This window comes from Rhinolophus sinicus, linkage group LG12 (assembly GCF_036562045.2).
Source record: "Rhinolophus sinicus isolate RSC01 linkage group LG12, ASM3656204v1, whole genome shotgun sequence".
Classification (NCBI taxonomy): domain Eukaryota; kingdom Metazoa; phylum Chordata; class Mammalia; order Chiroptera; family Rhinolophidae; genus Rhinolophus; species Rhinolophus sinicus.
In genome coordinates, this window is record NC_133761.1 from 49314362 (window position 1) to 49331377 (window position 17016).

Below are 17016 nucleotides of genomic sequence, written 5' to 3' on the forward strand. Positions count from 1 at the left end.
TGTTGTTTTATTTCTATCTTGAAAATAGATACATGAATAATAAAAGATTTGCTCTTGGGGACAGCTTTATCTGTAAGTATGTTTAAATTCAAAAACTAGTTTTACACCACAGTGGAGCCCACTAGCAAGATACCATTCCTGAAGTAAATAACAGCCTGAGTGGCATCTGTTTCCATTGACGATGTCACTCATTGCAGTTTGATTGTGTGGGGCACACGTTCTGTGTCTGTTACTCATTCCAGTTCCCCCATCAGTGCATATCGAAATTGGGAGGTATTGCTAACTGTAGTATCAATACTACTCCAGTTATGCTCAGACAGCCTCTGAGATTTCTAGGCCAGTCATACATGTCTGCAGTTACACTTCAAGTCATTCTTTAATGACATTCTGGGGGTTAGTAAATATGAAGCCAGCCAGCTGGCCAGGATTATCAAGATCTTGTATTAGCTTCTATGACAGTCACTTATGTCCTTGAGAAGCATTATCATCTAGTCCTGAAAGTATGATTATATTATATCTTTAGAAAATGACAGTGGCTTTGCTTTGGGTAAGTTCATATATGTAGTATATTATGGTACGTTGTATAATATTTTCAGTTTTATGTAAATCACTTTTATATTCAAGACATTATACCATTTTATTTGTAGAATTCAATCTTAATTTACTTAATCCTAAATGATCAGTTTGTTAATTCTTGAAAATATTATGGTTAAAGATGGGCATATTTGAAAAATTCTAAAACTATATGTAAAATATAGAAGATTAGTTTGTATAAGGGTGATTATATTATTTTATTGTAAGATTCATCCATCTGTCACCTTAAATATGGTTTAAAACAATGAAGTAACAATCTTTTACTACCATCTTAGGAAAGTAAAATATTTTTACTTGTTTAGAGTTGAGCTTATAAATTATCTTTAAATTTTTGCTTGGTAGCCATTATGAATGTGCTAGCTATCACCATGAAGTGCCTGTCAAACCATCACTTAAAGAGCTACTTGTATCTGCAGCTGCAGAGCCTTCAGACTCTTAAACATAAGCCAGATATGAAGGCAAACCAAGCTTTACACTTTCTGTGAGATACTTGACTGTTCTTAACACTCTAAACAAGGGATAGTGTAGCAGTCCCCAGCCCCAGGTCCTTTGGTTAGAAGCCCTAAAAATCCAAGTTAGACCAACTGAGACCCTTGCTATTATTTGTTGCTGTTGTTTGTTTATGACTTTTTATTTTGATGTAACTCAAGCTCATAGAAAAGTCGCAAGCTACTGCATGGAACTCCTGTACATTCTTTAACTAGACCATCAAATGTTTATTTTTTTGTCCCATTTGCTTTGTTGTTCCCTTCCTCCATCCCCCATACATAGACATGTGTGTATGTATGATGCTTGTACATGTGCGTGTGCATAATTTTGTTCTGAGCCATCCAGCAGCACGTCAGAGACACCATCCTCCTTTACCCCTAAGTACGTTAGTGTAGACATTCTAAGAATGTGGACATCCTTTTACGTGTACACAGTATAATGATGGAAGTCAGGAAATTTAACTTCGATAAATACTACTATCAGATCCACAGGCCATATTCAGAAGTGTTCTTTGTAGTTATTTTTCCCAACCCAAGATCACACAATGCGTTTAATTGTCATGTCTCCTTAGGCTTCTTTAATCTAGAGCTGTTCTTTAGTCTTTCCCTTTCCCAGCCTGTGTACTTCAGGCTGCCTATTTTATAGACATCTCTCTTTGTGGATTTGTCTGCACAAGTGATGTGTTTCCTATCTGCAGGCCTATGATGTCAGTCTGTCTCATTACTGCTAATGAGACATCACTTAGGTCAGTTCAGTCACTTGGTTTAGGTGGTATCTGCCGATTCCTCCATTATGAAGTTACATTCTCCCTTTTATAATTAATAAATAATTTATGAGGTGATTCTTTGAGAGTAAGCAAACATCTTGTTTCTCATCAAACTTTCATCCACTAGTTTTAGCCATCTATTATGATGTCTAACTTCATTCTTCCTTCTCTATTTATTAATTGAAGCTTGCCATTCTTGTATATATGTTCTTTTAAACAAATTTTGGTATAGCTTTAATTTAATTTTAAGTTATTGTGGTCTTTAATATATCATGTGATGTATTTGTCAGTATTAACTGAGGAGAGGTTATCGGAAAACTCAATATGCCTTTCTATGTAGTCTCTTGGTGCCATCTTCAGAGTTTCTGCAAATTTCTAGTTTTCTTTGCTTTTCTATGAAACTTTCTGAGCTAGTAGTAATGTGTATTTAACAATTTGTTCATTCTCAAAAATCAAAAATTATCTCTGAAATACAATACAATTTTGAAAAGGGGAATGACTAGAAATAGTCTATTTTTTTTCCCCAGTAGAAAATAGTCTTCACTAAGTGACATGTCATTTTTATCACATGACTGTATTCAAAAGAACTTTAATCATAAAAGATTGTTTGAATTATACATGGGTTTATGTATGGAGATTTATTATTGCGTATCAAAATTCCATAAGACATTTCCTTTGGCTAGTTTGCTGATGGTTGCAATTCAGATGAGTTACTCTGATGTAGAAATACACACAGATCATTCTTTTTTTATTATTTAGATACTTTCTTTCACTTTTTTCTCTTACTATAAGTGATGCATGATCCATTTTCATGGTAGAAGTATGTGAATATCTTGGGCATTTAATCTCTGAAGGAAAAGTGTGGGAAAATATATTCTTAAATGGAAGCATGTAGTCCTCTGAAGTTAAGTAAAAGCAAATCTCCAATGCCAAGAAGCATTGTGATTTGTAATGTTGTTACCTTTTTCTGTTTGCATTGTTGACCTTGTTAAAAAAGGTAAATATTTAGAAAATAGGAGAATATATTTTGACTTCAGTGTTGACCTCAAAAGTAGTGATCCCCTGGTCATTAGCAATAGATATATTAAAATATCAAACCTCACCCAAATAAAAGCTCTCTAATCATTTTGGAAAAGTCAACAGAAATATCATTTGTATTAGTAATAAGAGACTTAAGTGGTTCTGTGTTTTATTTGGGATGTTGTTATGACATCCCCTTTTAAATTCTCTGTCCACATGTATGAATTAGAGTTGGGCAGATGGGAGACACTAGAAGATAATATCATTATAGATCATCACCATAGTCCATAGTCTTTCAAGTTGTTTACCAGTCTTTGTAAGATTGCATATATTTATTCTTGTTCCTCACCAAGACAGACTCTCTGAATGTTTGAGGGAAGACCAGTTGTTTGGGAATTCTGGATCAATTCATGTTTTTCAGCCCATGGGGAATAAAACAGGGGGAATTGAAATTTTCAAGTTCAAATGTAGGTAGACAGAATCATTTTCAAGTATACGAAGGGCTGTCTTAACTGCCTTCTTTAAGCCTTTGGCAAACATCAATTTTAAGATAACCTTCTCTGTTGAATTAGATATTGACTCTTCGCAATTCTCTTGAAGAGCATATTTCAAGTACCTATTAATATATCATCTGAATTGACACGTAAAATGAAACTTGTTATCCTAAGATTAGATCCTTTCTGTGTTGTACCAGAACACAAGAATAAGGTCAGTATGTGAAGTAAGAGGTAAACAAAATTCAGTTCTCTATGAATGACTGTCTGAAGATGAGAGCTGAAATAATAAAAGCGCTGACCTCAGAAGTAGTGAGCCCCTGGTCACTAGAAATATTCGTGAACAGGCCTGAACACTCAGAATTATAAAATAACTGCATGATATTTCATTTTTATGATGTCATCTCTTATAAATAGTATGACACTTTGGTGTCATTTAGTATGTTCAAGGTTGAAGCTAAATGAATCAACACCAGTGTCTCCTTCTAAAGCTTTCAGAGTACAAACTTGTGGAGTTTTATTATATAAAATTGCATTGTTTAAATAGACACTACATGTGTTAAATAAGTAATTTAGAATTATTTTAATTTTGTTTTGGACCACCTTACTAATAGAGTGAATCAAGAGACAAAGATGGGCATTTCATAATGATAAAGGGGACAATACAACAAGAAGACATAACACATCAATATATATGCTCCCAGTCAGGGAGCACCGAAATGTATAAAGCAGCTACTAACATAACTAAAGAAAGAAACTGACAAAAACACAATTATAGTTGGGGGCCTAAATATGCCATTGACAGCTATGGGTATATCATCCAAACAGAAAATCAGTAAGGAGATATCATCCTTAAATGACCAAATGGACGTAATTGATATTTATAGAGCCTTCCATCCCAGAACACCAGACTATACATACTTTTCTAGTACACATGGAACATTCTCAAGGATAGACCATATGTTGGGACACAAAACTAGCCTCAGCAAATTTAAGAAGATTGAAACCATACCAAGCATATTCTCTGACCACAACGCTTTGAAATTGGAGATCAACTGCAAAAAGAAAATAGGAAAACCCACAAATATGTGGAGATTAAGTAACATGTTCCTAAAGATTGACAGGGTCAAAGAAGAGATAAAAGGAGAGATCAGAAGATACATAGAAACAAATGAGAATGAAAATACATCATATCAAAACTACTGGGATGCTGTGAAAGCAGCAATAAGAGGGAAATGTATATCATTATAGGACTATCTCAAGAAACAAACAAACAAAAATTCCAAATAAACAACCTAACATTACATCTTAAACAACTAGAAAAAGAAGAACAAATGAAACCCAAAGTCAGCAGAAGGAAGGAAATAATAAAAATTAGAGCAGAATTAAATGAAATAGAGAATAAAAAGACAATAGAAAAAAAATGCAACAGAGAGCTGCTTCTTTGAAAATATTAATAAAGATGACAAACCCCTGACTGGACTCTCTAAGATAAAAAGAGAAAAGACACAAACAAAATCAGAAATGAAAGAGGAGAAGCTATGACAGATTCCACAGAAGTAGAAAGGATCACACAAGAATACTATGAAGGACTATATGCCTCCTTCATATATTAAATGACTGCTCTGATATTGTTTATAACAAGTAAGCATTCACTTGTCATGTTTCCTAAGGCCCAATGTGAAAAAAGAAAATTCTATTTCTAACTGTGTACACTCATTATCATGTGTTTGTGTTTAGACCCACTTGAAGAACGTGTTCACATTATGTAGAGAGAGGTACCTTAACTGACTCTGAAGTTGTGGCCCTTGTTCCTCTTTCTGAACACAGATAGATTGAGAAGCATAGCAAAGTGTGGTGTCAGGTGAACCTAGAGGAGTTATCTAGTCCAGCCAGTGTCATCCACAATATCAACACCATGGTATGTCACCATTGATTATTAGATATGTCATAATCAAGTGTGAGATATGTCAGAAGTAATTAGACACTACCAGTAAAGAACATGTTTGAATGAGTTATAACTCATTCTCGGTTGTCCCTATAGAACTGTCATTCTCACTCATCACCTGGAGCATTGCCTCAGTGCCTCTTGAGATTTACAGGAAAGGTTCAGTTTCTTTGTTGTATGTTAGTAGTTGTACCTCTGGTATTACAGAGTGGTGGTACTTGTGTAGCAGCAGTAATTGTAGCAAGCACTATATTCTTTTTACTATAGATAAGGCACTGTTCTGTGCATTTCACCTACATAAAATCGTCTGATCCTCACAACCCTATGAAGTGGACACTATTATTATCCCCATATTACAGATGAAGAAAGTGAGGCACCAAGAGGATACATACCTACGAGGCCAGAGACATAACTTACTAGGGAGTGGAAGAGCCAGGAAGCAGATCCAGTTCCCAGGATGCGTGCTTCCGATCCCTAGGTCATACTGCGTTTCTGTTTGCTACTGCAGCTGGCAATAATACCAACAATACTAATGGTTAAAACTTACGTAGCCCTTAGTGTGCACCAGGCACAGTTCTGAGTGGTTTCCATATATTAGCTGATTCACTCCTTGTTCCAGTGCTGGGAGGCTGGTTCTGTGGTTGTGTATTCCAGACGAAGGACCTGAGTCACAGAGGCTTGCTACTTTCCTGAAAGTCACAGCTCTTATGTTTTATCTTGTTGTAGCCCATAGACCTCTTTGTCCATGAAAGGGCGTCATGTTTGGGATGTATGCACCTTGTGTGGAGGGTGACAAAAAAGTTGAGAATTCCTCTCATACAAATGATTATTAAAACAGCAAATCCAATGTTAGCATATTGCTCTTTCATTCATTTCCATTTAAAACAGGGTCACTTTCAAAATCTCTTCTGTTGAAGAGTGCAGCTGTGAAACACCTGTTGGAGAATATGTTTACAAAACCATTCAGTTCTTTCTAGCTTTGTTTTGAGGTAAAGCTGGTGAACTCACAGAAAACATAATTTATTCCACTGGTAGTATTGCTAAGTCTACCATGTCTAAATTAAGATATTGTAAAATTTGTATGTTCGAGGTATCTCTGTCCTCTTTCATTATAGTTAGATGATGGGGAACTGTTTTGATGTTAATCTGGAGGCATTTAATTGCTAAGGATCACATTTTTCTGAAATCCATCTTTAGGATAGAATGATCCATGTAAATAATATACGTCTCTTAATATGCAGCTGGATCTACTAATCTACTGTTTTCAAAACTAGGATATTTTGAGTATTTTCTAGAAGTTATGAAGGACATGTTCATTTATTTACCATTCTTCCCATGTCCCACAGGACACCTTTGCTGCGCATTTGTTCTGGGATATGTGTGCTAATTGGCCAACGTGGTAACAAATTTCTGAGTCCTTTGATCCTTTGATTCATTACCTCTCATTTCTTACTCACTTTATTATGGTTTATCTTTTGTCCATAGCACTGCTGACACTGTTGTCACTACTTGCCAAATTGAATGGACATTTTATTTCAACCTTTATCTTATTTGATGTCTCTGTTGATTTTGACTCACCCTTTTTAACTCACTGTCCCATTAGCTTCCTTAGCCCCACTCACTTCTGTTCTCCTTATAATGTCTGGCAACTCCTTGTAAGTCTTCTTTCTTCATGACCTTCTCTTTCTCTGCTTTTATTTATAGAGAAGTTGGTATTTGTAAGGTAGGCCCACTCTTCTTCTCACTGTATATGCTTTTCTCGAGTGATCTTATCCTTATTCAGAGTTTCTATAGTCACTCTGATCTGCAAACTCCTGTACCAATGGTTTGCTAGAAATCTACACTTAGATTTCTCACTGACATCTTAAAACCCAGTGGGTTCAAAACCAAATGCATTGTCTTCCCTCTCAAAGCTACTCTTCCTACTCCACTCTCTATCCCCAACCCACCCAAGCTATAAATCCGGTCAGCATCCACGGTTCCACTCCCTAAGTCACTCATCCGTGCACAGTTGAATCACTGTGTGAACTTATTTCCAAGTCTTGTCCTTAGAGATTACTTTTCAAAATGTCTTGGACGGGAGCCCTTGCAGGTAGATTTTGAAAAGCCTCCCCGGTTGATACTGAAAGTTTGCCTCTTCACAAAGGACCACTTACTTACATTCTTGTCAATTGCCAAGCTCTGCTACTTTGACCTCCCAAATATTTCTTGAATCTGTGCCTTCCTGTACGTCTGCATGAGAAATGGTGAAGGCAGAATCCTCTTTTTCACTGTTTGTATTTTGTTTTGTTTTGTTTTTTGGCTTCAAACAATGAGATGGAGAGATTGGTCTTTCCCTACGTAGTGTTGCATTGCCCAGTCACCAGCTCCGTGAGTATTGAGAGGCATAGTATGGATGCAGGGCAACAGTGTATTTGGTGATGCCGATTTAGCAGGTGAGGTCTGAGTCCAAAGCCATAGTTGCCACGTTGTACGGCACCCACCATACAGCGTGGATCCTGAGTGTGGCAAAGAGAACACCTCTCCCTAGAGGGCCAATTCTGTACTTTTGTTCTAGGAGTGGTCCCTGGAGACCCAGTGTGGAGCCCAGTGTCTCTGCTCTTAGAACTGTTTTGTAAGCTTCTCATTGGCTGCATCCATCTGCTATAAGTAGCTGCATGGTTTCTGTTTCTTGAAAATGAATCCAGAGTAGTGCACAAACTATGCGTATATGGGAGACAGTTTAGTTTTGGAAGAAAGACTTTCTGATCTTATCAACCTTGTTTCTTCTCCTTTGTGTCTGTTATGTGGCTTCCTTCAAACTGGAGGATGCAGGTTTGTGGATGCCAGTGAAACCTGGACGCTCACAGAAGATGGTGACTCTAAACCGATTAACATTGGTTGAACTTGGAGACTTGTATACATTACAGCTGGAATATTCCAATTCCCTAAAAAAAAATAACTAGAATCCTTATAATCATGGTTCATTTCAGAGAGTGGTGTGTGATGTTCTTACTTTAACATGACAGTAATGAGATGTTTGCTCTGCCCCCGCAACATGCCAGTCTGTGGATGGCATTGGTATGTTGGAACCCATTTTCCAGTGGGAACATCTGAGAAATTTTTGTTCTTCCTATGCTCTGGCTGGATTTTTCTTTGTATTTGGAAGTCGAACTCATTTTTTTAAATATTAGCCCTTTAGCACAATACAAAAATCCTTTTGGATTAGGGAGGTCTTTAAATTAAACAAAAGCTGACATGATTGGAATTACTCAGTTATGCCAACAGCCTTTATCAGATTTTTTTTTTTTTAAATATTTGGAATTGACCATAATGCAAGTTTTCCAGGAACTCTATCTTATGTTATGTTTTTAATAATGTTACTAAATGACCCTTCAAGTTTGTAAGATTATAGTGCTTTTTTTTAATTCACATAATCACATGCAAATTTTGAAGATAAGTAATCGTCAGAACGATGCACTACAGTTAATAGAAGAATGGAGTCCAATCTTATAAAGAAATTTCCTTATTCAACATATTTATATGTATTATTGAACATATAAGTATTAGGTTGGTGCAAACGTAATTGCATTTTTTTGCAGTTATTTTTAACATTTTAAACTGTAATTACTTTTGCACCAACCTAATATATACTATATATATATATATACACACACTATATACACACACACACACACATATATATACATACATACATACTCTAGAACTCTACATTTTATTTTTATAGTTATCCAACAGGCTCTTCCTTCTTAATATAATGAAAAAAATAAAGCAACAGCCACCCACAAATAGTTGTATGGAATATATATCATAATGAAGGGCACAAGTGATTTGGAGTGGGTTTTGGTGCACTTGGCGTAAGACTTACATGGTGTTATATGTGACCCACCACTGGAGGCTTAATATCGAGATCAAGGAAAGTCATGGTCATAAGCATAGTTGAAAGCATTTTTTTTCATGCAAGGCTTTAGTGCTTCCTCTGTATTTCAAACACTAGGCACTCTTAGGTGACTAGACAGACCTGGACTTCAGGGAATGCAAAGTATAATCAGAGTTAAAGACACATAAACAAATAAATGCAATAAAATAACATCATTAATAGCTATCATTTTTTGAGAACTTGTTAATAGTCAACTCAGTGCTCAGGTGCCCTGCCTTCTAGTTGAGGGAGTTGTTGGGTCTCAGGTAATTTAAGGAACTAACCCAAGATCACATAGGTACTAGTAGAACTAGACTTGAATCCAGATCTATTTTATTCAAAGCTTTGCTTCTATCTTATATCACTCACACTTGTTCTATAGAAGAGAGAGCTGCAAAGTGCATGGGGAGGTTGACTTCCTGGGGCTTAGAATGATAGTTGAACCTTGCAGTGACCATTGTGTATGGATGGATAAGTTGCAGTTCAACAATTGGTCATAAGGGATAAGAGTAGTCAGGTAGACCAATAGCACACATAAAGCGTGGGGAAATTTGAGTGAGTATGACATTTTGCAAGATAAGAAAAAGTTCATATTGACAGGAAAATCCAGTTCATCTTTCCATTCATTCCACAGAGAGTTGTTGAATGCCTGTTGCCTGCCAGGCAATGTTCTAAGTATTGGCAACATAATGGAGTGAATGAATGAAGACGGGTAGGAGATGAAGTCCTCTTCTGTCCTCAAAGAAAGTGGAGTTTTCCTGTGACTCACTAAAATCTGAACTATCTATGGCGGATGAAAACAAACAAAAATTCACTTAATTTTTAATTACACAAGTAATTATGTGAATCTGTCTGAAATATTTTAAAAGCAAACTCCAGATATATCAATCCACAGGGGTACACTGTAGAGAGATTTCTGCTCAGGATATAGTTGAGAATTCTAATAATTAGAGCAGCTCAGTAAGGAAAATCTGCCTGGCGGAGATATGAATGGACATCACTAGAGACACCAGGACACGTGACAAATGTCTTTTGTGGTCTACTGGAAATGAGATGAGATTGCCAATAAATGACCTTTGAGTTTTTCTAGATCTGAAATTCTACTTGGTCCCCCTGGTGTACAGGAAAATCTATAAGTGAAGGTGAAAAGACAGAAGAAATAAAAAATAAAGTTTTTGTTTGTATTTATATTAAGAATACAGTTTGTATGAATGGGTCAAGGACATTTATAAAATTAAGTGAAATTTAAAATACAATTTTCCCTTAGTTTTCTATTTATATTTTATTATACCTTTTCTTCTTTTCTGCTGCATATTCTGTTGTTTAAAAGCTACCGAGTAAATATAAAGCCCTAGAGAAAATCGGGCACATTTTAGAAAACTTCACCTTGGTTAGTCTGTGATCCAACTCTGCTTTCCTAACTAACGAAATCCCCCTTTAACGCACCAGATCCATTAGAGTAACTTCCACAAGTCACTTGTGTTAGGGTATCCTTACAGCTTCATAGACCTCCAGGCATAGTGGCGTCATGAAGAAAAAGACAGTTATCACTTCCATTTTCTAATAAAAATGGCAAATTAAACAATTGCCACTAATAGTCAAAATATTTATCTTCCTTGCCTCAGGCTTTTAAGGTTTGAAACTATGCTATTAGCATTTTACTTCTCTTGTTGGGATTGAAAAATAATTAATTATAAACCACATCGTTTAGAAGAAGGCAAGTGCCCTGAGGACAGAGGCTTTTGTCACGGCAGTTCCATTCTGCTCACGACGTCATCACAGTGTCGGGTAATAGCTCCTTGAATGCTGTAGGTCGTCAGTCAATATGTGTCGTGCCTGAATAGATTCCATAGCAATTAGAAACTGCTCAAATACCTCTGGGAACATCCCTTTCTATGATTTTGCTGGAAATAATTCATTGACATGATAAGAAGGGCTGGTAAATCTCTACCCAATTTCCTTAAAATGATGCAACGTGTTCCCTCTCCTATCCAGAATCCTAATTTATATAATTTTGGAAAACTCCCCACATCGGGATGTTATTAAGTATACTCTTATTATACAGCTAGAGACATTCAAGAACAGAATTTCCAATAACATGGGGCTGTCATAAACGGCACAGCCTAAATGTAGATGACTACGAGTGTCTCCTACCAGACACATCACTTCACCATGTTTCTGACAAGTAGCCCACGATTTTCTGAGTAGGAAGGGCTCACCATCTCACAAGGCTGGTTACTTCACTGGAGGTTTCCCTCACTATGAGCCTCCCCTGTACTTAGAATTGAAATCTCTCCCTCTAACGTGTGCTTGTTTAGCCACCTCCTCCCTTGGAATCAACATGGAAGAAACCCACAGTCTCGTGTCTCTAGGAACACACTTCAGCTCTTTGAAGTTAGCTATGTTAATTCATCTTAGACTTCTCATAAGCTAAAATATACCTGATTTTATTTAAAAAAATAAATAACATCAATAGCTACCATCTTTTATGGTCTTATTTATATGTCCCACATTCAGTTTCAAGAATTTTCCACCTAGTTTAGCCAAAGTCACACTAACATGAGAGGCTTTACTGAACCCACTGTTAGTTGAGGAAACTAAGATCCAAAAAGGTTTGGTAATTCACCCCAAATCACAAGGGTCATTGAGTGGTTGAGTGAACTAGAATTTAAACCAGGACTTCTATATTCCAAAAACAGTAGCTATTTATCTAGCCACTAACCCATCCAACGTCAATGTGTTCTGGCATCAGGCACTATGAATACAAATGAGAATTAAATTGCTTCTTTTCAAGTTTCTCAATTTAATGGAACAAAATAGACACAGTTACAAATGACTGTAATACAGGATGGTAGCTAACATGGAATCCCACCTCCTTAACTTAAGTAAGAAGAGAAGAATTGTACGTAGAGGAACCAATATGAGCAAGCGTCTGGAGATGAGAACTTGCACTGAGTCTGCAAAAAATATGAGTAGAGCTAGATGATTTCGAAGTTCAGCAATGCCTACATTGTGGAAAGCACTGTACTTCATGTTGTAGCCTTTGAAATTGTTCCTCTATTCAGGATGTGACTGTGAGGGTAGAGGCCATTGAACAGTTCTAGGTAATTGGTCAAGTCTCCAGATGGCTTTTTAGGCTGGGAGAAGAAGCATGGATCTGTGGAGGATCAGAGATAGGAAGTCCAGTGAAGGGGTTTTAACAGTAGCCCCCAATAAGAAAAATGGTGACCCGTTTGTACCAGAATAGAGCAGGAATGGAGAGGCTAGGAAGAAATAAGAAGCATTTAGGAGATGACATCAACAGGAATTGGGATAGTTCTCTTGATTCGGTTTGAATTATTTAAGTTAGATGGTGGTACCATCAATGGAAGGAGAATAGAATAATGGAGGTAGTGAGTCTAGAGAAGGCTGTGATGAGTTCTGTATTGAAAAATACCAAGTGTTTGATATCCCTGGAAGTTTAACATGTGAGTCTGAAGCCACAAAACACCTGGGCTAGGGATGTGGATTGGACGGTCACCAGCATGCCAGAGATTGCCCAGGCCGAGTGCGGAGTGCCAGGAAAATAGGTAGAGAGAACCCTACAAGTGGGTAACTGGTTTTAAATTTCACTACTCCTCCTCATCTTTTACAATTGATGGGAAGAATATGTGTTAATAATACAGCCCCTCCTGTATTCACCTGCTGGGACAAGCTAATGAGTTGGAAGAGAAAGAAAAGGAAAATATGGTTTTATAAGATAAAGAAAATATTTTAAAGAGTGCCATTACAAAGTCTTCTTGAAGAATTGGCGACCTTACCTTAAGAACTATAGTAAGAGTGTGTTTACCTGAGTCAGGCATGTATCTGTCCTAGGTTTTGTTTTTCAAATATGTGCTTTTTCAATTTTGAATTATTTCCTTTCAGATCAAGGTTTCTCACTATCACCATAATGGCAGAAATTTGTTCAGAAGTTTTCTTAGAAATACTTCTTAATTTACCCAAGTGGGATCTATAGACTACTAAGGCATTTATGATGGCACAGGCATGGACAGAGTATAAATGTTGGAGTCAGATCAGGAGTTCAGTTATGAATCTGCTCCTTATTATCTGTGGACTCTTGAGCAAATTAATCTCCTCTTTGAGCCTTAATTTCCTCAGCTGTAAAACAGGATAATAATGTTCAGTTTACTAACTTTTTCTAAAGATTAAGTTAAATAATAGGTGAAAGGCATCTGTCATGTCATGGAGGCTCCATAATTTTGGGTTGTTGTACTAACATTTGCATGAGAATTATTATTTATTTTTCAGAAATTTGGACTTTAATTGGGGAAAACTTGTATTAGAAATCAGTTGATACTAATAATCATGATGATGATAGGAGATAATGACATACTGCTTTACTGTCCTAGGCACTATTTGAACACTTTCTGTCTATTAATCAATTTGATTCTCTTAACAACCCTGAGAGGTAGACACCAGGTTCATGTCCGTTCTACAGATGAGACGGAGGCTCAGAGGTTAAGTAACTTGCCCAAGTTGACACATTTTGGAAGTGACCGAAGTGGAATTACAGATTCCTAAGAATTTCTTTTTCCAATCCCCTAACATGAAGGCTTGATCAAAGTCTTCCTGTGTCAGTACTTGGATGTTTCCAAAATATGTATAGAACATTTGTCAGGTGGGGTGATTAACAGAATATTCTAACATTAGCTACTTTGGTTTTTAAATAATTTTAATGCTCCATTAACAGTGTGGCTTTCTAAACAATGTCTCTCTAATTCCAGCCTGTGAGGTTGAAGCGGGGAAAGTGTACCAGGTATCCTCAAAAGAACACATCCAGCCTTTCAAAGAAAACATGGAGCAATTTATTATTCAAGGTAAATTCTGAAGAGATATCTTGCGTTTCCCTCCCTTTTCAGCAGAAAGGTAGAATGCATTAAAAAAAATACACATTGATTTAAAAGGGATTATTTTGACATCACAGAAAAGCAAATTATGTTTATTCATGAGTTGCACAGCTGTGAGAGACTAGTGATTTGCTAAACATGCGATTTTGTGAATAATGCTCATTAATACTGTTTTTCTTTAATGACAGTAAATACAATAGATACTGGTTAAAATAGCTCATATTTATAAAGACTAAAATTTTTATGCCTTTTGTGATAGAAAATTAAATATCCTTCTGGGTTTTAACTATGCTTATGACCTCAGTTCAACCTGGTATTTTTGGTTTGTCAAAATATTATATCTAAAAACAAAGTATATAGATGTTTTTCAGATCTTCAAACCATTATATGCTGTTTTTTTTTTATAGGATGTACAAATTCCTCTGGATACTTAACATCTTTTTTCTAAGGAGCTTAAAAACTTTGTTTTGTTTGTTTATGGGAAGAAAGGAGCCCTAATTCTATGACATTAAAAAATGAAGTCAAACAATTTGCTGGATTTCTAAAATGTTGACGAGTGTCACCCATATTGTGGTTCACGTTATATGTGATTTATTATATAATATAATGAATCTGTATTTTGTAGACCAGGCATTGAAATTTTATTGATGACTATATCTTAGTCATTTTTTGAATGAATAGCAAAATTATATTTTGCAGCCCAAGTGGAATTTAGGTGTTGTGCTTATAAACCACATATGATCAGCCATATTGATATCTTTGGTAATCATTTATGATAATTCAAAGGGTGGGTAGAGACCTTCAGGATTTGTTGAGTATTTCAACTTGTGTGGAAGACGTGGTTGCTCAGTCATACTAAATGGAGAAGTATCTCTTCAGATTTTAATGATCTTCCAGAAAGATCTTTTGACCCCTTTATTATGAAATATAGATATTAGCAGTTCTTATACTTTTCTGTGTTAAATGAAACCATAAGTGTTGGGAGGATAATAACCTATGTGTTCTTATAAGTATGAAATGTGTCACCTTTTTGTAATTAGGTTAAACAGTGCCAATGAAATGAGCCTTTCTTCATGGCTCTTCTTTCAGCATTTTCAATTACCCTTTTATTTCTTCTCTGTTCCTATTCAAATGTTCTATGATTACATGTTCATTGAACAAAAGTTTTGAATACCTCTTATTTCCCCAGATATTTTTCTGGGGACTGAGTTATAACAGTAAATAAGAAAATATATGTATCTTCATTGATCTTACATTCTACATTATCTGGAAGATAGATAATGACAACAGCAAATCCTTTAGAAAAACTATGTAAATCAAATATGTCAAAAATGTGGAAGAAAAAAATGTCCAGCTTTAAACACGGTCCGTTGCTCAAGAACCTATATCAATAATATATAGTGAAAATGGTGAATTTCAAAGCAATGTTTCTCTTAAGTTAATTTTTTAAGAATGTAACCAAATGTTTATCCTATGTTTCCTCTAGTTATCAGGACAAAATTCTAAAATTAAATCTGTATACTAAAGTAATGCATATCACTTTAGTATAAATTATATATGCCAGACCTTTGCTCATAATTAGGGTTTTCTCAATAATAAAATAGTATTTTTACATGGACCTCAGTGCTCAGTATATCAGTATATTCATGTTTTTATATATTCCATTACACTGTTTTTAATGTGCCTCATTTTCAAAATCCAAAGTCCGTTTCAAACAATTCTAGAGACTATACCCAACAATGTCTAAGTAGTTTTTTTTGCATTAACTCCCACAACATGATAAAAGCATCTCTCATCTTTCTAATTCAGGTATTCTGTGGTCTGTAGGCCACACTCTAATCTATGGATTTCATCCAGCCCTACAATCCACTGGTCCACCCGCTTTTTCACTACATGTCTTCTTCCTAATTCTACTCAAGCCAGGATTTCATGGTCTCTGCTTAAGCACTTCTTCCTTGCCAACGTTCCTCACCTCGGCTGTAAAAAGGGCAGATTTACAGAACTGAGTCCTCCTGCTGTATGGCAGTCATTGTAATGGTGCTAGCTATGTACCATCCATGTGAGAACTGAGAGTATCATGTTAATAAATAATGTTCTCAAAATATGTTCTGACCTCCACCCAGCTTTATATTCTTTCTATCACATTTAACCACGTTCTGTAATTGTGGTATTTATCTGTCCCTCAGCATTGTAAGCTCCACGAGGAGAATACTTTGCTTTGCCACTCTGTATCCTAGTACCTAGAACAATGCCAGGCACATAGCACACGCTGTCTTTCTCACCAGGCAGAAGCCCAACAACCTTCATGAAGCCCTCATGTTCTCTGTCTCTATGTTTACGCCAGAGTAGCTCAACTTTGTGTGAGGGTGAGGTGGGGTGTGGTCCTTACAACAACACTGCCTGGTGTCACCTTAGAGTCGTACCAGAAACCTCCCGGTGGAACTCTTTTTTACTCAGCAATGCTATAAGATTTCCTTTGCACGTTTAGCTTTTTTATTTTCTGAGATTTCATTCCTATCATCTCTCAAACCTCCAAGGCTTCCTGGGTCTTTTACCCATGACTGCAATGATAACCATATACAGTGGTGAGAAAACAGACACTGGTATACAGAAGCTCCCACAGCTACCCACCACCATATCTACAAACCTGGCTGAGGAGCTTGGGCTACACCCTGAGGTCTTAGGGAGCAGAGGTTTAAAGATTTAAGAGTGATTCCACTGGCATCTATGTGGAAGGGCTGATGGAGGCAGGTCAGGCGTGGAGGCAGGAGACTAATTGTAAAATTGTTATGGCACACTGCTAGAAAAATGAGGAGGCCCTGTCCTGAGGAAGTAGTGATGGTGATGGAGAGAGGGTGAATTTGAGGGATAATAATATACAGCAGAAATTTCTTGGT

General features: G+C 36.4%; 1 protein-coding gene across 2 annotated transcripts in view; it reads left to right on the forward strand.

Annotated features, from left to right (window-relative positions):
- Window positions 1-17016, forward strand: part of FMN2 (formin 2) — a 318182-nt gene that overhangs the window by 222650 nt on the left and 78516 nt on the right. For both annotated transcript variants that reach the window (XM_019746843.2, XM_074316783.1), the window contains one exon: window positions 13997-14089. In XM_019746843.2, the coding sequence (XP_019602402.2) occupies window positions 13997-14089 (93 nt within the window). The remainder of the gene's footprint in view (window positions 1-13996; window positions 14090-17016) is intronic.